Here is a 27,637-nt window from a genome sequence, read left to right as displayed (position 1 = left end):
AACGGAAAAGAAGCAGAATCCAAGAAGCACAGCTTGACAGAGAGAGAGAGAACAAAGGAAGGAGACAAATTATGCTTAAAGATACAATAGCAATTGGGAAACTGTCGCCACCTTTAGGATGGATGCAGTATATATGGTATCTAGGAGGGATGGGACGAGACAAAAATCCCACTAGACGAGATGTCATACGAGATTGAGTCCGCGAGAACGAGACGAGATTTTTGCTAAATTTCGAATATAAAAAAATACCTAATGTAATTTTTTCAGTTTTCAAAATGTTTTTTTTATCGAACAGACTGCAGGAAAATTAATAATCTAGCTCTAAAGCGCAAATGCAAACAGGAGTCACTTTTGTGACATGCTCTTAAATATTGCTGCAATAACAGCTAAAGCTGAGACGATAAGGACTTAATGTGTGGCTGAAAGCCAGCCTCACGTATAGCCACATCCATGTTGCGAGCGTTGTCGGTCACAACGGTCCGTGATTTGGCCTCGGAAGTTCCCATTCGGTGACAGCTCCTTTTAGGACAGCTGCTATATTCACCCGGACTCCAAAACCCCGTCAAAAGAAAATAGATCTCGTGCTGTGCAGGGACGAGAAATCTTGTGGCGTTCTAATCCCGCGAGATCTCGTGCTACGAGATTTCGTTCTCGTTCCATCCCTAGTATCTAGACAAATTACTTTTGAGTATTCATCATTCCTAAGCACATCCATTTTATCCCATCTCTCCCTCAGTTTGAAAAAGACCACACTAACCTATCCACAAGGGTAACTTGATGGATGGATGGTCAATGAACAAGAAAGACATGTTACAGTATACAATAGCGCACATACATTCACCTGAACAAGAAAGGAGAACACGGAACAGTGAATACGGAACTCAGACAGCTGCAGTGAGCAATAAGTGCTGGGAACCGGTTTACATGGAGATTCTAGTCTCCCCTGCCTGTTTTACATCACCATGCTGGATCACGTTTCTATGTTTCTGCATTAACTTACCAGATTTTTCCGCGTTTCTGGAACAGCACTGACGTCCACTGGTTCCCTCTCACTGGCATTGATGAAACGAGCTTCGGCCACAGCAATGGCACAGATGATATGGACCCACCTGGTTTAAGAGCAGACACATCAATCGAAATTTAAGCACAACCTCTCATCATACAACAGTGACACTCTCCAACAACTGATGCTAATATGTATGTGTAAATTGCTTGCATCACATTACCCATTTAAAAGTAAAACCTCAAATGGCTAACAAATGACATTTAAATTATGAAAGGTTTTACAGTTTGGCCTTGAAACTGATTACAGTGGTACCTCTACTTATGAAATTAATTGGTTCTGGAAGAAATTTCTTAAGTAGAACATTTTGGAAGTAGAGACGTGTTTACCATGTAAATGCCCTAATACGTTCCCCAATATTCAAGTCCCCCAATATTCAGACATAAATGTTTTATAAAGCATAAAAATGCATCAAAAAATGTAACAAATACATATTACAATTAGATTATTGCACAATAAATAAGAGTTGTGCATAATGTAAAAAAAATCAAAGAATAGACTACAGTAAAGAAAAAAATGATGGTCGTTTACCTTTTAATTGCTGTCCTCATCGCTTTTTGCCTTCTTTGGTTCATGTTCTCTCTCAGAAGTGTTTTTTGCCTGGCGTTTTGTAAAGAACTGATTTAATAATGTGGCGACTGTCATATTCTTTGGCAGGATCAACCAAACGCATCCCCTTTTCATACTTTTCTATTATCTCTTGCTTCGTCTTTATGGACAAAAAAAACGATTTTCTCCTTTTTTTTCTTTTCCTCATTTCTAATTCACGTCAAACTATCGGAACACCTCATGGCCCGAGGGGTGAATGACGAGGACGCTGCATAGACATATCTATCACATATATATCTATCTGTCTACCTGTCTATCTAAACAAACACCTCATGGCCCGAGGGGCAAATGACTAGGACGCTGCATAGACATATCTATCACATATCTATCTATCTACCTGCACACATAGACACTTAGGGTAGAGGTCCCTCTTAGCCAATGGGATGCCAGGAAGATGCTAGGCTACCCAATGGCAGAGCAGCTATGAGTATGCTAAGTTCAGGAAACTCCGGAGCTGCGAGTGCCAGCCCATACTGTATTTTTACCTTTCGTATCTTGAAATTTTTTTCGTAACAAGAGGCAATATTTTCCTGTTGAGGCGTTTCGTAATTTGAAAATTTCGTATTTAGAGACGTTCGTAAGTAGAGGTACTGCTGCATTAGTATTTCCAGAATTTCATATGAAATGCAAACATAACCAAAGTTTTTTTTTTTTTTTTACCATCCCGGAAAGGACTAATTTTTACCTTTGGCTTCCAATTATATCGTGGCTTGGCTGGAACAATTTATTTATTGAATGTTTTAAAGCACTTTGAGTTGCATTTTTATGTATGAAAAGTGCTATATAAATAAAATGTGATTGATTGATTGATTGATTTTTTTTATAGAGTGCGTGTTTTGGCTAGGTGGCTGACCACAACATACCTGTTATCTACGGTAACCTTTAAAGCTCCTCCCCGCAAGTTGCAGAGGCAACACTCCTGAAAATGATAACACATTGACAGGATAGAAATGTGGATTAATTCAGATCATTTAATGTTTCATATGTTGACCTCATCAAGACTGAATAACTTGAGTTTGTGGAAATTTGCTTCAGGAATTAAGCAGTATGTGCCACATACCACTGCCCAGGCGCCTGCCACGCATCTGGAACATGTCCACTTCTTTTGGACTGTGTCCGGGTTAACGCCATAACAACCTTTAAGAGAGAAAAGTAATGTGATGCGTTAGCTGAATGCCTACTTCAGACAACTAAGAACAAAGGGAGTGTTGACAGTTCTTCCTGTTTCTTGTTCTCTTATCAATAGAAGTGCTGCCTCCCTCCAGCTAAGTCCAGCTCAGCCCTTGACGGATATGAACTTATCTATTTGAAAGACTTACTGCACTTTAACGGGTAAGAGCCGAGCATTGTTGCGTATTTTTATACTGCCCGAGTCTGGATGTGTTGGGTCATGCATGCTTCTTTGCTGTGTACCAAGGTACGATTAACGCTGACATCACACCATGTCTGCAAAATCTCTTACAAATGTAAGAAACGACATTGAAGAGTCATTTGAGTGTCCGTTTTTATCCACTTTACAATTACTCCTCCCGAGTGGAATACCGGCGGTCACACAAAAAAAAAAACACACTCATCACACTCATGGTTTCCCATTAACTGGGCTGTCAGACAATCTGCAAAATTAGATGAGTTTCGGTTTCAGAAACACATTCAGGCAAGAAAAAGCTACTGAAGTACTCAAAACTGCCTCTGTGATGACTCCTGACATAGTATGCATCTCGTTTAGTCACCATGACACAGAATTACACAGCTAGTAATCTACATCACTTTGTATGAATGTTCCTGGAATGCTTTCACACTTACTGGCATGAACCTGCATGTTGCATGAGGAGCAACATATCAAGACACTGTTTCCATCCTCCCCAATGTAGTTGCTAGTAGGGGGAGGCTCAGTGCTGCCAGTCCCAACACTGAAGCACATCTCAGGGACTATTGGACGAGTTCGACTTCCATGGCATGGGATTTGGGTGCCCTGGCAGTTATTCACATTGAAGGGCTCCTGTTGTGGCTAAAAAGACAGACAGAAAGATAATATAAACTTGATTTTGCACACTGATGCTATTGACTTGCTCAAATATCACACTTAAATATTCCAGCTTCAACCTCTTGGGTTTACTGAAAGAATAACATCTATAGAAGTACAGGGTCATCTCGTAGTCTAATAATTGACAATTTTTGCTCAAACTAGAGAATGCAATTTCAGAGAAATTGCATGAGAAGGCTGAATGAAACATTGTGGAACAATTTGGAATTATATGGAATGACAATATCAATTAATATTGCATTTGTGGAATATGAATTAAGCAGAAAAAACATCTATTTTTAGCCGTATTTCCGGAGCTGTTATTTTGGCCAGTGACATTCAAAAACTGAGTCTGTGGGCTCTGTGACATCAATTTCAGTAGCCAGCGGGTGTCAGTATTGGGCAACGTGGGAGGAACATTTTTGACTTTCACTTTAAAGCGGAAGTCAACCCAAACTTTTTTTTTTTCAAGAATATGTTCAGGCCCACTAGTTGAAACACAGCATTCTGATTAATTTTGCGTTTGTGGAAAATAAGTTAAGCAGCAAAATGCACTCGGTTTTAGCCATCTCTGGGGGCGGCCATCTTGTCTTCTGTCGACTGAAAATGACCTCACAACTGCTCACAACGACCAATCACACAGCTGACCTGTTTTCTCAATCTGAGCCGTGATTGGTCGTTGTGAGCAGTTGTGATGTCATTTTCAGTTGACAGAAGACAAAATGGCCGCCCCCAGAGATGGCTAAAAACGAGTGGATTAAAACATATTCCACAAACGTAGTATTTATCAGAATGCCCTGTTTCAACTAGTGGGATTGCTTCGACAACCACTGTAACAGCAAATACCAGTGTTTGGCCACTCAATATGTCGAGTCCTGCACCATTTGTAGGTACCTTTTTATATGGACAGAAGAGGGAGCAGACAGCACAGTGTGGTTGAAGTACTGACACAGCAGAATTGAAGGCCTTCTCAGCCAAGAAGTTGCGGAAGCGACTCTGCCAGCGGTGCTCCTGGTTCTCCATGCTGCTCTCCCGTGGCACGGGTGAGGAAAGCTCTGACAATAAATGATGTGACAGTTTAGAATATGAAATTTGTCAGTCAGTCAATTATACAATAATTCATTAAATCTTCATTTATAGAAACTGGATAAGCATTTTTCAGATGCACCAAAATGGTGCTGAACAGCAAGTATTCAGCAGGAAAAGCATTCTGTTTGGCAGTATGGGACAGCACTTGAAATATAATTGGCTGATGGACACAAATAGCAGAGGCTTCACCAACTTGCTCCCATAGGTTCAGAATCAATTTTTCAGTGAATCCCCTGAAGCTACTGATCCAGACAATTTGTCAGCTCTGAACAGGACACATGAAGATCTCTGAGGTTTCCATTTAATAACACTTTTCTTACACCCATCATTTTCTCTTTTTCTCATCCAGCCACCCTTTTTGAAGGACAAGCCTCTAGTTGGGTCACCAGTCTCAGATTTTAACTAACTTTGATGGTATTTAATTGGAAGTCATGATCCCTAGATCTGCCAGTCGGGATACAAAACAAAAAAAAGAAAAGGAAAGGCCTTACCGTCTTCAACAAAGGTGGTCAATTAATTTTGCAAAGGGGCCACACAAAACTGGAACACTTGCCTAGGGCCAAGCCAACATGCTAAACTAATTTGTCTCTATTTTTTAACGTATTTAGAAAAGGCATATTGTCTTGTTTCAATAAATTGCTACGTGCGCGGATAGGATGTATATATTGTTATAATTGGGAAACATTTTAAACAAAATTATAAGAGGTCTTTAAAATAACATCTTTACACTTTGAGAAAATTGTAACATTAATTTTGTGCATCAACTGCCAACTCACATTAGTCGTTCCTGGTCGGGACTCCCAAAAACATTGATAAGTGGAAAGATTATTGACAGTGATTTATAATGATGCAGTGATGACTACCCAATATGTACAGTATATGAAAGTGTAAATTTGCATACAACATTGGCCTTCTTCCCTCCACAGTGCAGGAAATAAGAATGTTGCTTTCATTAACTGTTCTCATTTTTTGCTAGCGTTTTGGGGTAAAATAGTTGCTAATGGGTTCGGAAAAATTGGTAAATATTTTGAAAACGTCACTGAGTTGGCAACGCTGCAGACAAGTTGTAACTCATGCTTGCTACCTCGGTTGTACTAGCATCCACATGTGTACACATTAAATAAAAGCACTACTTTGATTTCATGGTCGTTGTGGGTGCCAGTCAGAGACTGTGGGCAGGCTGGATGTGGCCCACAGGCAGTACTTTGCCCAGATCTGGTCTTGAAGTTATTTATCACTAAAGGGAGCTGTCGTCTATTTTGTTTTTCTCACCCTAGATCAAATATGGGATGTAAAAACATCCTCTTAATTTCAAATGCTGTAGTGTAGTGAACAAGACAATGGCTGCAGGGAAAATCAAACATGAAAAAAAACCCTAAAACTAAGTAAATGGATTAATGTAGCAGTACTCTGGGGCAAAGCTGCATTTTGACTCCCTATAAGGGTAACAATAAACCAAAATTCAATCAATGGCAAGATGATACCTTTGGAACCAGTCGGCTCTTGCTTGACAACAGACAAAGGAGACCGCATGGGCGGTTTGGTGAGAGGGTGGCGTCGGCTCTTCTTAACCTCCGTGGTTACCTTCATGTTGGAGTAGTTTGCCTGACAAACAGTTTTCTGTTGACAAACCACAAGCTATCACATTTTGAAGTGTGCTTATGTACTACAATCGATATGATAAATTTAAGGAACAATATATTTTGAAGTCGTAAAATACCTGGTTGCAACTTATTTCCTCTGTGTCATCTGCAATGGGCGACCGTGACGCAGCAAACTGTTCAAATGCTTCTTGAAATCCAGTGATGGCGGTATGTTTCGGCTTTATTTGAACATCCTCGGGCATATTCTCAGTGATGCTCTGCTGTTGAGTCTCTGGATCTGGCAAAGATGAATGGGAGGGGGGGACTGTCTTACTTAAATCTTTGCAGAGAAAAAAGTTCAATCTCTTAACAGCTCTCCAACTCCTTACCCCCTTGAGCTGAAATTTCAGCTGCTTTTGAGGCAGCTTCTGCAGCCTCCAGGTCCCTACGCTCCATGGCCTCAAGGGTCATCATAGCCTCTCTGGCAAGACGCTCCTCTCTCTCCTGCTTCCGCTGGGCTTCTCGCTCTTCTACCTGACGCTGGTATTCAGCGGCATTTAACTCAATGCCCTCTGTTGCCAGCAACTTCACCTCCTCCATCTTAAGACGGCGGAACTGTTTCATTTTCTGCATGGCCCTGGGAAAGTGGCGAGACAGTCAAACCACATATGCAGACAACTTCTCTTTTCGGTGCAACAAGTTTTTAAAATGGAGACATGAGGCTAACCTCCGCAGAAGGTTGGCTCTGTACGTGACGCGATGCTGTCTCCAGCGCTCCAATTCTGGGCTGCTAAGCTCTGTGATCCGACTGTGGTCCAACGTTATGATATCTTTTCCCTGCTTCCACAAGTCATAGCGATCCGGTTGAAGGCAGCGTACAAAAACATCCATGGAGATCTTGACCATATCCTTACGGCAGGTGCACTAGAAGAATTAAAACAAATAAAACAAATAAAAAAACACCAAACAGATGAATCAACCAATTGAAGTCCCTGTGGGGCTATGTCATATCATGCCGTTTGTACTCATACCGTTCGTATGCAATATGTTTGAACTCCCTGTAAAATGCAAATAAATGTCTTCTAAATTTGACACACCACACCAATCAAAATCTGTCTGATTTAAAAAGAAAAGGAAAAATGGTTGGTAAGTACATAAAATAAGGCTTCTACTTCAGGCAATATAAAGTGATTGTCTCCGCTCAAGCACTACATCTCTACATAAACAGAACACAGAATTTACATTCGCACCAAAAACCGACAAAGCATTTAACAAAAATGACTGTCAATGATAAATGTTGATTTTGCGACAAGCACACTTTCAAGATGATGACAACTCCTCATCTTTATGTAACCTCTGCATTTGACCCATCACCGTGGTGGACACAGCAAACACACCCAGTTAGTGGCACACACTGGAGCAGGGGGCTACTTAAAGACAACTCAAACATACCTTTTTTCCAAAATATGTTCTATGCAGGTCCACTAGTGTAAACACGGCATTCTGATTAATATTGTGTTTGTGGAATAGGAGAAATCCACCCGTTTTTAGCTAGCTCAGGGGGCAGCCATTTTGTCACTTACCAACTGCAGATGACATGGAAGTTGCTCAAGACTCAGATGACGACCAATCATGGCTCAGCTGCAGAAAACAGGTGAGCCGTGATTGGTCGTTATCTCGGCCCTGAGCAACTTCGATGTCATCTGCCAATCCCATTACCCAGACTTGCAACCTTGTGCCCCTCATTTGCGTATTCTCGCCGAGGGTACGAGTGTGTAGGGTGTCCCAATTCTGTGAAGTGCTCTGTCACCCCACCACTTTTGCACCCTTTTTCCACACTTCGGTTGAGCCCGCCTCCATGGCCCTTAAACCAAAGCATATTGCCGACAATTAATTGCGCATTTGAGCAAAATAGCGGGGAACTGACAACATTCGGTGGGATTCCTGTGCCGAGAAAATGTCTCTTCATGTGTAACTATCCGATTATTACAAAGTCTGTGTAATTTCAATCGATGTTTTAACGTCACCGTTTACTTATGTATTTTTTCCTAATTTAGCTTTCGTACTTAGCAACTTTCCGCGCAGGACCCGGAAATAGTCCAAATAATGGAGCCATAGCTCCCGTCGACTGGAAGACAGAGCCCAAGTTTTACTTTACTGAAGTTTTAATATAATTTTAAACAGAAAAATTGCCATAACAACAAAAAAACAAAAACAAAAACAACTAAAATCTAAGAAACCAAAACACCAGCTCCACTTTTAGAGCCACCTCCTTCACTGTCCTTGTACCACCATGCTCGCTGACGCAGGGGCATAGGTCGATGACGTCATGCAAAGTGTCCCAATTCTGCACGTTTTGTACACTTGTAACCTGTGCTCTCGAACCCTTCGTGCACTTCCACTATGTGTGCACTTCAGTGAAGACTGTAGGGTACAAGTGTGGGCATTGGGATTGGGCCATCTTCAGTCGACAGAAGTGACAAAAAGGCCGGCCCCTGACATGGCTAAAAGTGGGTGCATTCTGCTGCTTAACTTATACTACACAAACGCAATGTCAATCAGAATGACCTATTTCAACTTGTGGGCCTGCATAGAACATATTCTGGAAAAGAAAATATGTTTGGGTTGACTTCCTCTATAAGTGCCCAGGAAAGAGTTCAGGCTATCTGTGTTGTGCTCAAGGACAACACAGCCAAGTGTTGGGATGTGTTGGGGGTGGATGGTTTTGAACACGGCTCCACACGCAACGATGTTAACCACTTAGCCATGGCTGCTATGCCATGTCAACAACTTATTTGTCTTTTTAATAAGGAAAATACTTTCACAATTAAAAGATGCCCCTACATTCAACCATTCAAAAACACATCTGTGTTAACTTTTGAATGCATGTAACAATCTCCTTCACTGCTAGAGGAGCAGTAAATGCTTAGTTTTGCTGCTCAAGAGAAGCACAAGATAGAAATGCTTACTGTGAGTGTGTAGTATCAAAAGGGGGAACTCTAAGAAAAGCATCCTAGTGAAAAATATGATTGGGAGAGAAATGGGGACAGATTAAAACAAGATGGTGGACTAGCTGGGGATGAAAATATTTCTTTACCTGGCTTGCTGTATTACATTCAAGTTGTATCATTTCCTGAGTTGCGCAGAGGGCCTTGTGTTCAATTACCGAACAACAGAATGGGCCGCTCTCCCCAGCAAAACAATATCCAACCTACATTGCATTTCGACACCACTTGACTGGCACAAACATTAATATACGTTGTCTTGTGGATGGTGATGGAAGACTATATGAGGGAGGCAGAAAGAGACAAATGAACATCGTTTCCATCATTTAGTTGACACTTCAAATAAGACTATTAAATGCCTCTCTCCCAACATTAAATGAGTCTTGCAGTACTCTGACATTGGCATCTATCACTGACTATAGAAAAACTAGACCATCCCACACAATTTGCCTCCACTTCAGACAGGATCGTTATCAAGCTTCTGCAAAGCTTGCTAATGAGCTGATCATTTGAATCAGGTGTGTTGGAGGAGGGAAACATGTAAAACAGGCTGGATAGAGGCTGTCAAGGACTGGACTTGGGCACCCGATCTGAATCAAAGTCACAGCCTGTCAACTCTCGACACCCCTCTGACCAAATGTATTCTACAAGCGGAAAGAGCAAATAAATTTTCAACTTGGTGAGTGAAAAAGGACAAGACTCAGCAAGAGCACAGTTTTCCCTCAAGACCAGGTGGTTCAATTGAGGTGATCTCTGGGACCATTTTAATTCAGAAACTGCAAATTTTAATAGCTTCAAGTCAGATTTGCAATATACTTAGTTCTTCGTGGCAAAGGCAGCCTTTGGCTTGCAACATGTTTTATGGGTCCACAGTGCGATTTTAATTATTACTAATACCCATTTTCACCCTTCCCGTAATGAGAGTGTAGAAAAGTCACAAGTTTGAATGAGTTCTGGGTGTCAATACCGCTGCACAGTGAAAACTTCACAAGACAAGTACTGTACTTGTACTGTACAGTACTACCGCAATCGAGGAAACGTGGATAATGACAAAGGCTCATTGATTTCATAATCACTAATGCGTGTGTTCAAAGCTTCAGATTTCAGACATTGCTCCAAGTAATTAATGCATAGACTACACAATTGCTGGTCTACTTGGATGTGGTGTAAGGTTTGCTGATAAGTAATAAGTACCACGCACATGGTTAAGTGCTGTGTTAGCGTCTGAAATTATGACATCTTTTGAATCACGTTTCACAGAATGTTTGTTTGGTCCATGCAGTTCAGGGTAATTACTTTTTATTTTGGCTGCAGAATTATATGTATGGTACACATCTTGGGTCATGACAATCAGCAGTAAAATATAATCAAATTAAATAGAATGTTAATACAGTATGTTTTGACGTACAAAATAATATTAAAATTGAATCTGTATGATCTTACCTGAGTAGCCGTTTTGCCATAGTCAACCCAACGCAGAGTGGCAAAGTTTGTGGATTCAGCACAGTTGAAGCCATGGTTGAAGCCGGCGTGGTAGCCATAAGGAAAAGTTATCATGAATTCCCCTTCATTCTGAGTTACCTGTTCACACAAACGGAAAATGTATTTTGAAGATGTTGTACACAATAATGTGACAAAAAATATCCACTCAAGTTTAATCAAAAAAAAAAAAAATGCTTGTAATTGTTATACGTTTAAATTGTGTGAAGCAAACCGAGTTAATTTATGACCTGTGCTACAGTGAGGTCCATAAATATTTGGACATTTGACACCATTTTCAGCATTCCACGCTCTGTACAACACCACAATGGATTTGCAATGATTAATTTGGGGGGTATTTGCATCCAAATCAGGTGAACAGTGTAGGAATTACAACACATTTTATATATGCCTCCACCTTCATAAGGGACTAAAAGTAATTGGACAAACTAATATAATCATAAATCGGATTGTCATTTTTAAATTTTTGTTGCAAACCCTTTATAATCGAGGACAGCTGAAGTCTCAAACCAATGGACATCACCAGACATTGGGTACCGTCCGTGGTGATGCTCTGCTAGGCCTCTGCTGCAGCTGTCTTCAGTTCCTGCTTGCTCTTTAAGCATGTCCCTTTCAGTTTTGTCTTCGGAAAATGCATGGTCAATCTCATTCAGGGCAGGTGATTGACTTGGCCATTGTAGACAGTTATCATACAACACATTTTTTTGTGCCACTGTAACAAAGAACCTCAACTATAAGTTGAAACAGATGTTGAATGAAATTCTACTGAAGTAATTAATGACGAAATGAATGAAGAAATTGTAATTGATTGGGGTCTTCTAAGCATTTTTGAATCATTTTCCCCTTTTAGTTATTTTATAAAGCTACTTTTACTTCTTTACTTGTAAACATTTTTAAAATGTTCTGTTATTGTGTTTAAATGTTGTCAATGCATATTCTTTAATTAAGTTTTGTAAGCTAATTTTGTTTTCTCTGCTTTTCTTGAATGCTGTTAACTGCTTTGTTTGTAAATGCTTGTAGGTGGTATGTCTTTGCTTGTGAGAAGCACATTGCGTTACCTTCTGTATAAACTGTGCTATATGAATAAAGCCGATCTTGCCAAAAGAAAACTTCAACAAAGAACATGATAAATATGATGAATGTCAGTTTCCCATTTTGAAAGTTGCTGCTCACCCTGTCAAAGGGAATGCCGTATTTCTTCAGGATGGATGGAGATATCAAAGTCATCTTGTGGCGAAGGAAAGCATCACACCCTTGGGAGCTACCAGGAAAGAAACCTGCAAGGGAACACAAATAATACAGGGTGTTTCATAAGTCGGTATCACTTTACAAAAACTCTTATCTTAGGAACTGAAAAGGCAAAACCGGGTGTGCTTGAAAGGTGAATAAAAAATAAATAGATAAAAGCGGCGGAGGTATTTGACTAAAATCTCATTAATGTTTCAAGAGAGGAAAATGGTGCATGGCTAAGCAGTTTTGACCTGTCCAAAATCCCCACCCAGTGCGCCTTTGATATGACTGATAAAAAAAAATAATAAATGTACACATTACACACATTTCATTCTTGGTTCCACCTTATAAAGCAAGATACGGACAAGGGCCACTAATTGACTCATGAGCTGCAGACTTGTTGGAGATGGTAAAAGTGAATAATGTTCAGAAAGAGCCAGACTATTGAACTCAATTAAAACAGTATTAGCTCAACCAGTTTTCTGTGGAACAATATTAACTTAAAACATTGTCTTTCTGGCTTGAAAATGAAAAATCATCTATCACTTGTACCAGTTCCCCATTGCTGCCGACTAGAGCCAACTGATAGAATGTATGTGAAGGAAGAGCAGATGTGAAGAGGAAGAGATAAGAGCAACAACTGCCATTGTGGCAAATGTCGGAAGGAGTTTGCAAGTAACAAGGCCATTGTCACAGCCCCACTAAGTAATCCTACGACAGTCATAACTGTCTTTTTTAGGACCTCATAAACTGTGAGACTGTCAGAGCGGACGGGGGCTTTAATAGGTCAATGGGTGCTTGTTAAATAATGTCCGTGCCCCTTTCCTCCCACGTTACACATGTGCTGCCAGCTGCTTTGAAAAAAAGAGGAAGGTGGTAATTGGCATCTATCTAAAAGCTCACTTCCAAAATCAAAACTGAACAGAAAGTTGCTGTGTATGTAATTGCTGAGGTTATATTCTGTGCACTGCATTTGCCTTTCATTCTAAATCTGCTCCATGGTCATTTTAGTACTGATATCATTTTTACAGGCAAACCTATTATATAAGTGCCAATGTTAAGGTCATCCAAGGGTCCCTTTAACGTGATAATAGTCATTCTTATTGGAACTCATAACTTAAAGGTGAAGTCAACCCATACAAATTTTTTTCAAGAATATGTTCTATGCAAGCCCAAACGTTGAAACAAGGCATTCTGTTAAATAATGCGCTTGTGGAATAAAAGTCAATCCATCCGTTTTCATCTCCTGGGGCGGCCATTTTGTCACTGCTGTTGACTGAAAATGACATCACAACTGCTCAGGGCTCAGATAACGACCAATCACGGCTGACCTGTTTTTTGAAGCTGAGCCGCGATTGGTCATTACCTGAGCCCTGAAGAGTTGTGATGTCATTTTCAGTCGACAGAAGTGACAAAATTGACGCCGCCTGAGATGGTTAAAAAGGGGTGGATTTTGCTGCTTTATTCATTTTCCACCAACGCAATATTAATCAGAATGCCGTGCTTGAACTAGTGGGCATGCTGGGAACATATTCCTGATAAAAATGTGTTTGGGTTGATTTCACCTTTTAAGTATGTTCCCAATGTCAGTCTTATCATGAATCACTTTTAAGTGTTATGGTATCTTAATAAGGATTGAAATACGTTACAGTTAACAGTGCAAGGCACTAACTACTTAACTTGAAGTTGTCACGTGTTACAGACGAATTTGAATAAAAACAAACTGCACAAATGATGTCTCACCTTGTGCCAGTCTCTCCAGTCTTTTGCCATGCTCTGGTGGGATACAATACCTGCAGAGACAAGCGACAAAAATCATTATCGCCTGGTCAAGCACAGAAACATGACCAACATTTATAGGAATGCTGTCATGTTCAAAGGCAATAGCAGCACAATGTCGAGCAATAGAATAGTTTCCTTTTATCTGAAAGAAGTTGACATGATTTTAAGTTTTTGAAGTTATCATCAATATGCATCTTTTCAACAGCAAGAGCAACAAAAATATGTGTACTACATACGATAATATGAACAATGACTAAAATAGAGGATAACCATTGTTTTGTCACGTCTAAACACAAATGACTGTTGGGTATACAAGGAGAAAGTGACATGATGTAAAATAAGGCAGAGAAAACAAAGATCACAGTGAGCACAACAGCACTGACAGAGAAGGAATGACTCAGAAATGGGAGGTGGATCAAAATTATATGGGTAAAAAAGTGAAAGATCATTGGTCCGAGATGGCTAGATAAGGTGTCTTACTGCCATCTACAGGCCAGATATACAGCTTCAGTTTTCCAACTCTTCACTAGCTTTGTTCAACAATGCTCGACACATCTAGCATTTAACTACCCAAAATCAAAAGCATCCTGTGCAGTGTTTGGGACACTTAAAAGGTCTTATTGGTCATTGTCTACACATTTATGTCAACTTAGATGAAAAAGAATGACACAATGTGATTACCCTGTGGTTTAAAAAAGCAGAGGGTGGGACATAGCATTCATACAAAAGATAACATGCTGATGTCCCTCTGGGTTTACATAACTGGTCCAAATTGTTACCATCTGGATTGTGTCCCTCAGTCAAACCTCGGTCTCATTTGTCACAACCAAAACATAAATACATGAATCTGTCACAAACAAAACATGAATGCAAAACCTATGTGGAGACCTATGCAGGATCTTGCCCAATTTTTGCAGCAGCAGTGAAGTCTCAGCACAATCCCCATTAGCAACCCGGTAAAAAGTGCCTTTATTTTCTGTGCTTGCTCTTTAGATTCTTGCTTCTAATACCAAATGTTATGAAAAGTTTGAACCTCTTAGTTTATATTTCAGTTTTAATGAAAGGAACTTTCACAGCACGTGACAATTCTACAGCTAAATGACAGTGGTGGTGCACTGGATTGTTCTCATTTACAGTAGATTTTCATTCAATCGGCTACACATAGAAATTCCCCGTCTAAGGAGAATTAGAAAAAGGAAAATAAATCAACCCAACTATCGGCAATCCTGCGTTCTCGCCCTTGAGGCCACCGTTGCTATGGCAACAGAATGTCTTGATCCTGAGTAGAAAGACAGCTGCACAGGGCTTGAACTTTTACAAGTCTCTGAGGTTATTTCTCTGTGGCATAAGTACTGGAATGCAGGTCATGAGAGGCAGCAAAGCAGGCGACAGTGTGATTTTGTATCCTTTGAGACATAACAGACACTTGCACAATCAAATGACTACAAGGTCTGTGTAAAAATAAATTGCCATTACAAAAAATAAGGCTCAGCGTTGATTGACAATTACAGGAGGTATTCATTTCACTAATATACAACCGCTATGGTTGTAGTTAGCAGTCGTGTTCAACCGCGGTGGTGGGCGGATCAATCCGAATATCAAAAGTATCGAAACCAAGCAGGTATCAATATTGGATCGATCCTAGCCATTTTTGCTTTTGTATGCACTGCCGCGGTTTTGTAAAACAAGCGACAGCCATGTTTCCAGAGTCTTCGCTTCTGTCTCATTGTGGAGCAGGCACATTTTGCTCCTTCTCCCCTCTCTCTGTTTCAATATTCTGCCATCACATCTTAGCAGCGCAAAGCTAGCAAGCTGCCAGGTTTGAGCCCGGCCGCCCACCAGTAGACACAACACATGCATTGAGAGTCGAACCAGAAAAATGGCAGAGAGGAAGAATAGCACAGTGTGGGGCTATATTGTCACGCCAGAAACGATCCAACGGCAACAATGTGTAAAAATGATGTACGGTAGGGTTGTAGCAACACATTTTTTTTTTATAAATACATGGAAAATTATGCAAAAGAAAACAACGATTTACAGAAACTGTTTCATAATATTTGTGTGGGGTGATAATCTTGAATAAATTGTTAATTTAAATAAAACATTGAGAAAAAAAATGCAACGATGGGAGATTTTTTTTTTTTTGCACAATTGTTTCCGAACAGTACCTGCAATAAAATTTGTTTTACGGTGATCACTTTGGGCCCTTTTTTTTTTTAAGAAAAAAAATCCACACATAATGAAAGGGCAAAAATGTTGCTGTTGTATCATTTCTTACAAATATATATTTTGTTAAAATATTTTCTACTTGGCAATAAATTGTTCAAATTGTGGATTTTAACTATCATAAAATCAATTAAAGCTGATATCTCACTGGGCGGCGAATGTTTGTGAACATAGCAAATTTGGGGTTTTCATCAGGGTTCATAAAAGCTTGCAAAGATGCTCGCAGAAAGTTTTAAACTTGTTGCAAAGAAATTTTGATTTGATGAAATTTACGAAAACTGAGCATTTGCTGCTTAGTGACATACCAGCTCGAACGTGTCATGACAATTAATTGAGATTTACCAATTCAATAATGCATCTACTTTAAATGCTGAAAAGTAGTTTTAAGGTCTTTGAGCACAGTTCACAATAATACAAACATTTAAAATATTGTGAGAAAGAGGGACTGAAAAGAAATGGCTGAAAAAAATCGTCACACGTCACATATCAAATACATTTTTTCTTATTCTGATTGCTGTAGTTAACACCTTTTTCTCATTCTGATTGCTCTCGTAGTTGACAGTGGTACACCAGTACTTACTGCAGCTCAAAATGTCACATCATTATGGAATAACAGCACAGACAGTTAAATGACATAAATATTCCCCCAAAAATCGATGTAAGTCCATACATAATTTTTTGTTCTTTTTTGTTAAATATTGTCGTAGATTAGCATTACGTCTTGCAGAAGCTATATTTAGTCATTTAAAAGATATGTTGTTCACAAACACTGTCCATCCACAATTGGTCTGTGAAGCAAGTGCAGATTTAAAATATTTTTTGTAGAACATCGTCAAATTATCGTTGGGAGTTTTTTGAAAAAAATTGAGATTTTTTTTTTTGCCCATATCACCCACCCCTGCCGATGACCATCCCCCATCCCTGACAGTACTACACTTCCCTTATTCCACGCAGCTACACCCTTCTAGTGTACATACTGAACTATCCATTTTCCTCCTATAAGGCAAACTATTACACAAGAGAAAGAGAGGGATGGCAAATTCATGATGAGCTATCTTTCAAAACAGCCCTCCACTCTGCCCTACCTTGCTCTTCTATGAGCAATCTTTTAAATAATGACACAGTAGTTAGTTATACGTGTGAGGCTATGAGCACAGAAATAAATGGGTAACCAGCTTGGCTTCAGATAAATAAAGAATAAATATATTAAGACAGACTGAGGGCATGATGACGAAAGGAAAGGTGATTCAATCATATGTTGCTATGGTTGAATTTGATGGGGCGCACATGGTCACACAGGAAATGGATTTCATTTCACAACTTTGGGAGGTGTTCTAAAGAACATATCACATTTCTATAGCAGAGGAATGTTTTGTCGAATAGTTTAAAGTGTGTTACTGCTGTTTGACTTAAGACATTCTTGAAAGGGATACTTCACTAATTTTGCAATTAATAAAAAAGTTAATATTTTGTCTATAAAGAATTTGATAACTCCATTATTTTTCATGTACAATTAACACCTTTAAAACATATTTTGCCACTTGCTGTCGACTGAAAATGACATTGCAAGTACTCAGGGCTTCAGCTAACTACCAGTCATGGCTCAGCTTGCAAACTTCACACGATTAAAGGTAATGAGCCATAAATAGTTAGCACATTTTTAAAATATTTTATTTCTCTACAATATAGTGTGTTTTCACTTCTTTCTATATTGAATTATATTTATTTTTAACCACACATCGGTTACAAAATAATTTAGCTTAATTTGGGGGTTGGAACAGATGAACTCATTCACTGCCAGACATTTTCAGACCCTCTAAGGCCCTAACATTTGATGAAAATGTGAAAAAAATATAAATTCCTGGGATTGGTTGGCTGGACTGTGAAAAGACAATTAAATTTGTCAATGGCAGTGAATAAGTTAATTGCAAATCCATTCATTTCAATGGGAAATATTACCTTGGTTTATTTATTTATTTTTTAAATAGGAAAGAGGGACTGACCAAGACTTGGACTGGCCAAAATGCAGGTAGTTGATGCTGTAGAGATCCATGTCCTCAGTGTGCCAGGCAAAGGTGGTCTTCCACATACCAAAGTACAAATAGGGAGTGTTCACACCGTCTATGACGATTCCACACTCCTGCTCCACCATATCAAGCAACGTGTTCAGGTGGCCAATGTTCCACTCTTGAATGTCCTGGTCAGAGACATAATATACTTTTAACAGTGTCAAAAAAAAAAAAAAAAAAACAACTGAACAAATACAATTAACGGCATAGTCTACAGGGTGGGCCAAAAGTGTCCATACATTGGAAAATTTATAGTATATATTTTTTTTTTCATGTTCCAGATACCTGGGGTATCTGAAAAGTAGTTTTAAGGTCTTTGAGCACACTTCACAATAATACAAACATTCAAAAACATTTAAAATATTGAGAGAGAGAGAAACAGAAAAGAAATGGATAAGATAAATATATTGTACAAAGTGTTAATAGTGTACCAATCCCTGTGTTTACAGTAAACAAATCCCAAAGCTAAAAAATGTAATTTATTTCACAATCTGGTATTATAGACTCTCAAGAATGGAAATCTACAGGGTGGGCTATACATTTGTAAAGGGTTGCACCATCTGGTGGTGTAACATTTGTGGTTACACCACCAGATGGTGCAACAGCTTTAAAGATCTTTTTTTGCATGTAGAGTGGCCATCTCCACATGCACACACACACAATAGCCTGACTATTATTATTGCAATAAATACCATGTATACCATGTTACTTTATATATAAAAAGCCCAAATGAACAGACATGGCAATTCTATTTCAATTACTATGCTTTAACATTGTATACGAATGAATGGTAAATCTAAAAGTCACTCAAACACTCTCAACACATACCTCATCATAGATAGATCCACTAACATCTGCGCCATAGATGGGTGACACAAAAGTCAGGTTCTTCCAGTACTTCCTCTCTAGGTCATCAAAGTCTTTATGCCGTGGCGTACAGTATCTAAAACAGGACACGACTGTGAGTTGAGTTAACATCCATCATCCATTCTCAGAACTGCTTATCCTCAATGGCAAGCATTTGTGTGTATTAGGGCTGGAGCTATCAAATACTTTAGTATTCGGCTATCCTGCTGAAAACTATGGAATAATCGGGTATTCGGATTAAAAAAAAAAACGTAATATACTTTTTTTGACAAAAAAACACATTTCCACTTAATAATAAACCACCAACTGGTTTTCATTTTTAGATAATCCTGTGACATCCTCTCCATGGCACTACACTGCCCCTAAGAGGAAATATGTTTAGTTAATTTAACATTTTATACTTAAATTTAAACTGTGCATAGAAGCACACTATTTTCCCCTCTAGAAACAATGTGAGAATTTAGATTAATCCCTCCCCATAAATTTGGGCTATGAGATGAAGTGATGTCAGAACCACGGTAGCGACTGTGTGGCTAAAACAACACATTTGAGTAAGCTTGGATACGTTTTATTAAAATGTAATCAGTAGGAACGGCAATTTTGTCGGGCTGTCAACATCAAAGTGTGCAGAGTCATTTAGGTCTATTAACTTGAGCGCTGCCAGCCCTGCTAGCGTGGCTAGCGGCGCTAGCGCGGCTAGCAGCTAAACGTTGGCAACAGGCACCGAACATTATTTCTGGACAACGGTGTGCTCTTGTCTTCGGTAGCAACAGTTTGTGACACTCAAACACTCAAAACACAGTTTGGAAGAGAGTCAAGTCAGCCGTGACACCGTGACACGATGCTGGTGTTCCTTCAAAATAAAACTCCAATTAAGGTGTAATTAAAAAGCTTAGGCTAGGTTCACACCGCAGGTCTTAATGCTCGATTCAGATTTTTTGAAAAAAATACAATTTCTTTTGCGTAAGCGTTCACATTACATTATAAATGCGACCTCGCTCTTGTCTGCTGTGTGAACACATGCGTCACCAAAGTGACCCGCCTGCGCAGAAGAAGAGACAACGTCACTCCCAACGTTGTGTTTGCGGAAGTAAATGTGGTCCAGCGTGTCGGGGCATTTATACAGTGAAGCGATTAGGTAGGAGGTAGAAATAAATACAGTATTTTGGGCAAATCACGAGGCGACGCATTCAAATCTCATTTCATGGAGACATCACTAACGATGGCGTCACGTCATAACCGTGCGTAAAAAATGAATCGATCTGAGCCGTGGCTGAATTACTACTATCACCATAAATGTCCACTTTATGATTCATGTTTCAAGTGGGATTATAATTAAAGTAAAATATAAAGTCAACAGTGTTTCTCAAAACAATTTGTGGCACGAGCAGATTTGATCCCCCTGCTGCCAACACTCTTCATCTGCCTGCGCGGAGCGCATTTTGGGCTCCGGATGACGTCAATGTCGGATATATGCGACCTGGCCGTTCAGACCGCAAACGCATTGGAAAAGATCGGATACGTATCCGATCTAGGACCACAAATGAAAGCGACCCAGGGCGGATTCGAAAAAATCGGAATTGAGCCGTTCGGACTGTCATAAAAAAAAATCTGATACAGGTGGCATATGGGCAAAAAAATCCGATCTGGGTCGCATTTGCCTGCGGTGTGAACCTAGCCTTAGGCACAGAACAATCACATACACTACGCATTTGCGGTGCAAGCAACGTGGTCCATTTAGGCTACTTTTGGGAACTTGCAACGCGCCGTTCTATACATTCATCGTTTTTCTTTGATTATACCGTATTAAATATTGAGAGAAGCCAAAATAGAAATTGCGATTTAAATTCCAATTAATCGTCCAGCACTGGTACACATGCATCAAAAGATTGTTTCATCACCTTCCTCAGCTCCTTGCCCCAATCGACATGAATCAACGTTAACCATCAATGTATGTACTTGAGAATAATATCAAATTGGCTTTGAGTCCCTGTTGTGAGAATGTTAACTTACTTTTTACTGTTAGCTAGCTTGCGGTACTCGCCCACTGTCATGGATTTCTTCTGGATGTTGTACTGGGTAAAGAGACCAGACTGACCAGTCACCACTTGCATGATGGGAGCTGGGATCACCATATCCTCTATGGCCTCATAGGATTTCCGTGGTTTCCAACCTTCCGGTGGAATCACCTAGTTGGGGGACAGGATAGTAAGCATGCTCCTGTTTATATTGTCATTGTCCAAAGAAAAACATTTACAGAGAAGCAATTTATTTTCAAATATACCACAAAATGATATCAACAGGTAGCAACTAGGGATGCAATGGTACTCTGTGAACGTGAGAACGATTCAGCACGGACACCTTTAAGGAACGCCGTTTGCAAGTCTATCTATCAGATTTTGAATTTTAATTACTAACATTGAATTATTTTACCATTAAATTATTCTGTGGACACTATTCGGCTAAAAAAATATCTACATTCAGAGTCAAATATTCACCATATTCAGCTGCTAACTCAATATACAGCTATACCCAAAATGTTTTATGATTGCTTAACCCATAAACGTGAAGTCAACCCCCCAAAAATCTTTACAATAATATGTTCTGTGCAGCCCCACTAGTCTAAGCACTGATTCTGACATCTCAGGTGGTGGCCATTTTGTCACTTGCTGAAAATGACATCCCAGGTCCCCAGGGCTCAGGTAACAACCAATCATGTAACACCACAAGTTGTAACTAATTTGTAATATTGACCACCAGTTTATAGACAAACGGCTTTATAGTTGAACAGCAGTGGGATGGAAGGTTCCAGTAAAGATCTGACAGGCAGGTCAGGTTCATTTTGCGGATGACATCAGGAAGAGCATTGGGGTAAATGTTGTGCTTATGGGGGGCTACAGGTAGGAGCCCAAGACTGCAAAAGTCCTATTCTACAGACCAATTCTGGTTACAAAATGCTTACGAGTAGAGGTGCAACAATTAATTGATTAACCAACAACAAATGAATTATGAAGTTAATTGATTATTATTTTTTGAAAAACTGATCATTAAATCAAAAATATTTGCTTTTACTTTTGAGAACAATGATCATCATTTTTGCCTATTTTCTGACATGTTATGGACCAAAACCATTAACTGATTTATGTTGGTGCATTTTCTACGCGGTCAATTTGGTATAATTTCCTGTTTTTAGATATAGGAATGGAAATTGTTTGTTCCCAGGCAGGTACTTAAATAATGAAAGACAAATGTACATCACAATGGAGCCAAATTCAAATCAGCTCAATTGCAGGCCCTTTGCCTTTTAAAGACAATACATGCCAACGGCAAACCACAGAGATGTCAAACTTCAACATGTCACAGACTCATTTTAACCTATGTTATGCAAAAAAATGGGGGGGGAAATGGGATTAATGAGATTTTGGTGGCATGGGACCTTTGATTTATTTTAAATTGCATCAGCCTACAACTAGCAACTTAATGACGACGTCTGCTTGGCAAAATTCTTGCAGCAGGTGCGAGATAGAACCTTTGCAGGCTTGGGCTCCTTCCTGTAGCCTCCCCATAAGCACAACATTTACCTCAATGCTTATCCTGATGTCATCTTCAAAATGAACCTGACCTACCTGTCAGATGTTTACTGGAAGCTTCCATCCAACTGCTGTTCAACTATAAAGCGGGTTCTCTATAAACTGGTGGCCAATACTACAAATTACTTACAACTTGTGGTGTTACAGTAAACATGAATAGCTGTTAACGATATTCCAATGAAAAACACGACAATATTGTAGTTGAGTGCAGGGCCGGCCCTAGCCAATGCGGCACCCTCACTGTAACCTTAACAAATAAACATTCTTAAATATATAGGAGCGAAACAATTAAATGCGGTGTGCTCACCTTGGCCAGACCAGCGCGATGAGCTCCTTCACTCTCCATGTAGACAATGTATTTGGCAAAGTCTTTAAATTCCTCCATGGTAGGACGAAAGGTCATGATCTTGCAGTTGGGGTTCTTAGTGCAGGATGGTGGCGGCTGTGGTGGTGGAGGCAGAGGAGCCTGAGGGAGCTCGGAATCAGGGGCAATGCCACCAGCGATTTTTGGTTGTGGAGGCTGAGCCTGAGTGACAGCCGGGGCGGGAATGGGGTTCGAGGTCACCACTGTCTCTGGTATTTCAGCCTCCTGGATGGGCGTCCCATTTTGCACTGCAGGCAGTGACGCCGGTAGAGGGTGGGGCGGCATCACCGTATCCATGACCATGTTGGTCTCCATTGGGGACACTTTTAAGGGTTGCAGGTAAACCTAGACAGGAAAATGTGGACATTCAGTATTTGTCAGTTTTCAACTTGGCAATCAATCTTTGATGAAAGACAGACTAGAGTCAATTTTGAAACGGATAACCAGATGAATAGCGGCGAAGTAGCGTCCAGTCCTTAAAGAGTAAGTCAACCCCAAACATTTTTGGGGGAGAATATGTTCCCAGCAGGCCCACTAGTTGAAACACGGCATTCTGATTAATATTGCATTTGTGGAATGAGTTAAGCAGCTAAATCCGCCCGTTTTTAAACATCTCAGGGGGCAGCCATTTTGTCAATTCTGTCGACTGAAAATGACATCACAGATGCTCAGGGCTCATATGACCACCAATCATGGCTCAGCTTCAGAAAACTGATGAGCTGCGATTGGTCGTTACCTGAGCCCTCAGCAGCTGTCATGTCATTTTCAGTCGTCAAAAGCGACAAAATGGCCACCCCCAGAGATGGCTAAAATGGGTGGATTAACTATTAATCTACAAAACTAATATTCAGCAGAATGCCTTGGCTACTAGTGGGCCTGCATAGAACATACTCTTGAAAAAAATATGTTTGGGTTGTCATAGCAGTTTAATTTCAATTTTTCTGAAAGGTTATGGAGGTTATGAATCAAACAAGGTCCTATCTATAAAAAAGAAGCCTTAGCACAAGAAGTTACTGGTACCATACAGATTAATAATACTAATAGTATAAATTAGTGATAGACCCATTCTCGGCTAGGCAGATTATCGTGGTCGATATTTGGCATTTTGGCAACAATAAGCAGTTGTCCTTAAAATTTAGTTTTAGGTCAGCTACAGGCACATTTCTCAGGGTGGTTACTGTGCTCCCTCCACTTTCTTGTTACAGTATACAGGCAAACGATTGGCCTCATAACCTCATAAAATAATTTTCGATATGCGAATGGCCTTGGCATGGAAGAGCGCATGGGTACATGTTGTAATTCTTCTGGCGCTGCGTAACCATCATTGGCAACATGTATAAAATATTGCTGTGGCCTAAAAACTAGTAATATGCCTCCGTGGCTGAAGGCAGAAGCCGTTGCACATGTTGGCAAAGTTCCACCTCCGATTCATGATCATCCAATCACAACTTGCCGTTGCGTTTGTCAGACTTATAGAAGAAGACTTTTTCAATTAGGAGCTATAGTCCTCTTCAGCTTTTTCTTCTCCTCTACTAAAGATAATGAGCAATAAATAGTTATGTTGTTGAAGTGTAAGAGTTTTTGAATCCATTGCATCGCTGTCAGAAATATTGATGTGCTTTGATCAAGATCAGAGCAAAGTGAACATCAGACAAGTGCAGGTTCAGTACAACAAGAGCCCCTTTTTCCACCGCAGGAACCTTCTAGAACCTTTCAACATACCCTAGTAAAGGGATTCGGCCTTTGGTTTCCACCCCAAAAAATTACCAGGGTAACCACTTTACCACCAAACGGACAAAGTAGGTAAAGTAGTTACCCTGGTAAATTTTTTGGGTGGAAAAGGGGTTATCGCAATTTTCAGAGTTGCCAGCCGATGAGGCTGGCAGTCTTCTTTTTAATTACCGTATTGGCCCGAATATAAGCCAGTGTTTTTTGCATTGAAATAAGACAGAAAAAGTGGGGGTCGTTTTATATTCGGCGTCTAGACATTATACCCATTCACAACGCTTGATGGCGCCAGATATCATTGAAGCGAATGCGGAACTTGACTCCCCAGGCCACAGCGAATCCCTGTCACGTGAGGATGACGTGTGCACAGCGAGGCAGATAGTTTGTGAGGAGTAATGTTCTGTCATGACAGATCTCAGCTACTCTCAAGTTAAACCAGTTTGCATTATTTTATTGCAATGTTTTTCCTTATTCAGATTTGTTTCAAGACTACAGTTACAGTTAGACTTCACTTTGATGGTTAATGCAGTTATTGCAATTGTGTTGTTTGATCACAATAGATTGGTTTATTTACATTTCAAAAACCAGAAGCCATTCATTTACGAATGTGATTGCGCTTTAGTTAACATATTTAAATGTTCAGATATAGATTTGAATGAGGCAAAATAACACGCTTTTTCTCTCAAATATATTGTTATAATCATTTGTTTCAGATGTACTGTAATTATTTTCTGTACAAAAATTAATTTGGTATTCAAAAAAACCTTTTTTCAAACTTGAGTCTTGAAAAAGAGGGGGTCGTCTTATAATCGGGGCAGTTTTATATTCGGGCCAATACGGTATTTAATAGTAGGGATGTAACGATTCACTCAAGCCCCGATAAGATTCTATTTTGATTTACAGTTCCCGATTTTCGATTCAATTTTTTTTTTAATTGCTACCACGCTTGTCTCTGTGTGCTCGTGTGGTGCTGCAGCCATTCGCAAACACAATACGTGATGATGTTTGGCACAAGCGTGTCAAGTAGGGCTGCCACAAACTATTATCACCAACAGTAGTGCTGAGTTGCACTAATAATATGAAACTACCTATAATTACAAAAAAAAAATCATATTTCAATTTTTTTGGCACCAATTTTTTTTAATGTAGAGGAGAGTGAAATCAAATGAGTAAAATTAGGGAAACGCAATGTGCCAAATAAAACGAAACGAAACACTTGTGTTGGTTTTTATTTAACCTTAATCCAAAACGGTTTTTTTTGCTTGTCTAATATGCATAATTTAATCTATATATTGAAAATGTGGTATGCACCTCGAATGAAAAAAAAAACCTTTAAAGATTAGGAGGAACAAGATTTTTTTAGCAATCTAAATTGGTACATTCTAACGAGTCGGTATGTTATGTCTTTTATTGTTACGTGTTGCGATTAAGGGTTTGTGGGAAAAAAGGTCATGTTGCATTAACTTGGAGCGCTGAGAGTTCCGCTTGATAAACACAACACGGGTGCGTAGACGCTACAATGTTAGCATACCACAACAGGACATGCACGGTAGCCTGTGTGTGCTAAAACTAGCTTTCAGAAACGTAAATGTGAGAAATGAAATCGGGCATCAGCCACAACGGGCTTCCTTCTTAGATGCTCATTTATCACAGCATTACAAGCTATGAAAGGGGAGATTTACACTGTATGAAATGCGCCCTAGAGTCGGTTGCTAACACTAACTCGGGAGCCATGACACCATTACCCACAATGCTTCTGTTTACACACGGATGACCCGGATTACCACTACTCCGCATGTGCGATGCAGAGTAGTGATGGGCATAACAGTTCTTTTAAGTGAACTGAATCAATAGAATCAGTTCATCAAAAAGAATCGTTCAAAAGAGTCGTTCACCGAATCATTCAGCCCCGCATTAGCGGCCGGTGTATTTTTGTTTTCACGCGTTACGAAGTGCAGGCTTGTCAAATGAAGCGGATGACTACATGTCTGGTTAAACGTTCTGTTGCGCTGAAATAAAAACAAGAGGTAATAAAACACTCGAGCACCAAACCAAGATTTAAAATAAAAGTATAATTTAATGGCAAACCAACATTATGATGATCGCACCACATTATAGTTGCAGTAGACAGAGAGGATAATAATATTTAAGTGTACATATGTGTGTTGTAATAAATGTTTTCAAATAAAGTTGTCCCATGTCCACAACAACGTCATCTCCCAGCTGCTGCAGACCGGGGCGCATCATCACGATCTGGCGAGGGACTTTAAGTTTGTCAGAGCTCTTATTTGTTTTCATGCGCTTGCCCCCGGTACTTGGATGGGCTTAACATTAGCCGTTAGCTTGGAGAAACGGATGCCAAAGAAAGCTTGTCCCCGCGAGCACGAAAGGAGTGGTGTTGGTGAGTAGTTCCTTCCTTGGCGAATCGTTCATAGCAAAACTCAGTTCACTCACCGACTGCATGGAGTTGGTTAACGGGAAATGACATCACTGATCCCCGCAGCGATACGTTCACTCACCGAATCGTTGGTGAACGGGAAATTACATCACTGATTCCGGCAGCGACCCGTTCACTCACCGAATCGTTGGTGAACGGGAAATGACATCAGTGATTCCTTCGTGAAGGCCAATAGTTTGGCAGTATGTTCAGTAAATCCCACTTACATAAGTCGTTGGCTGCTGATTGGTCGATCGCGAAGATTGACAACATGCGCGTGGCTGAGCTCAAATGAACTGAGAAAAGAACGAATCACTTCAGGAAGTGATCCATTCACTCACGTTCACTAAAAAGATTCGTTCTTTTTGAACGAATTGTTCGCGAACAACCCAACACTAATGCAGAGTAGCATGGGATACAAGGCTTTTTCGAGAGAAAAACACAGCGGCAAATAATTAGATATATATACGAC

At 39.9% G+C, this 27,637-nt stretch overlaps 1 protein-coding gene across 2 annotated transcripts in view; it reads right to left on the bottom strand.

Annotated features, from left to right (window-relative positions):
- kdm4b (lysine (K)-specific demethylase 4B) overlaps positions 1-27,637 on the bottom strand; it is a 37,941-nt gene that overhangs the window by 8,536 nt on the left and 1,768 nt on the right. For both annotated transcript variants that reach the window (XM_086047721.1, XM_086047720.1), the window contains exons 2-17: positions 22,944-23,345; positions 21,060-21,235; positions 19,008-19,122; positions 18,114-18,307; positions 13,846-13,895; positions 12,046-12,149; positions 10,816-10,953; positions 7,095-7,291; positions 6,757-7,004; positions 6,505-6,665; positions 6,269-6,404; positions 4,590-4,750; positions 3,476-3,680; positions 2,733-2,809; positions 2,536-2,591; positions 1,001-1,109 (exon numbers count right to left, since the gene is read on the bottom strand). In XM_086047721.1, the coding sequence (XP_085903847.1) occupies positions 1,001-1,109; positions 2,536-2,591; positions 2,733-2,809; positions 3,476-3,680; positions 4,590-4,750; positions 6,269-6,404; positions 6,505-6,665; positions 6,757-7,004; positions 7,095-7,291; positions 10,816-10,953; positions 12,046-12,149; positions 13,846-13,895; positions 18,114-18,307; positions 19,008-19,122; positions 21,060-21,235; positions 22,944-23,315 (2,499 nt within the window). In that variant the 5' untranslated portion in view covers positions 23,316-23,345. The remainder of the gene's footprint in view (positions 1-1,000; positions 1,110-2,535; positions 2,592-2,732; positions 2,810-3,475; positions 3,681-4,589; positions 4,751-6,268; positions 6,405-6,504; positions 6,666-6,756; positions 7,005-7,094; positions 7,292-10,815; positions 10,954-12,045; positions 12,150-13,845; positions 13,896-18,113; positions 18,308-19,007; positions 19,123-21,059; positions 21,236-22,943; positions 23,346-27,637) is intronic.

The sequence above is a fragment of the Filicampus tigris genome, chromosome 12 (genome assembly GCF_054856515.1).
Source record: "Filicampus tigris isolate MCC_2025a chromosome 12, RoL_Ftig_1.0, whole genome shotgun sequence".
In the NCBI taxonomy this organism is placed as follows: Eukaryota; Metazoa; Chordata; class Actinopteri; order Syngnathiformes; family Syngnathidae; genus Filicampus; species Filicampus tigris.
The sequence above is the reverse complement of the archived record's forward strand: the minus strand, read 5'-3'. Positions and strand labels throughout refer to the sequence as shown.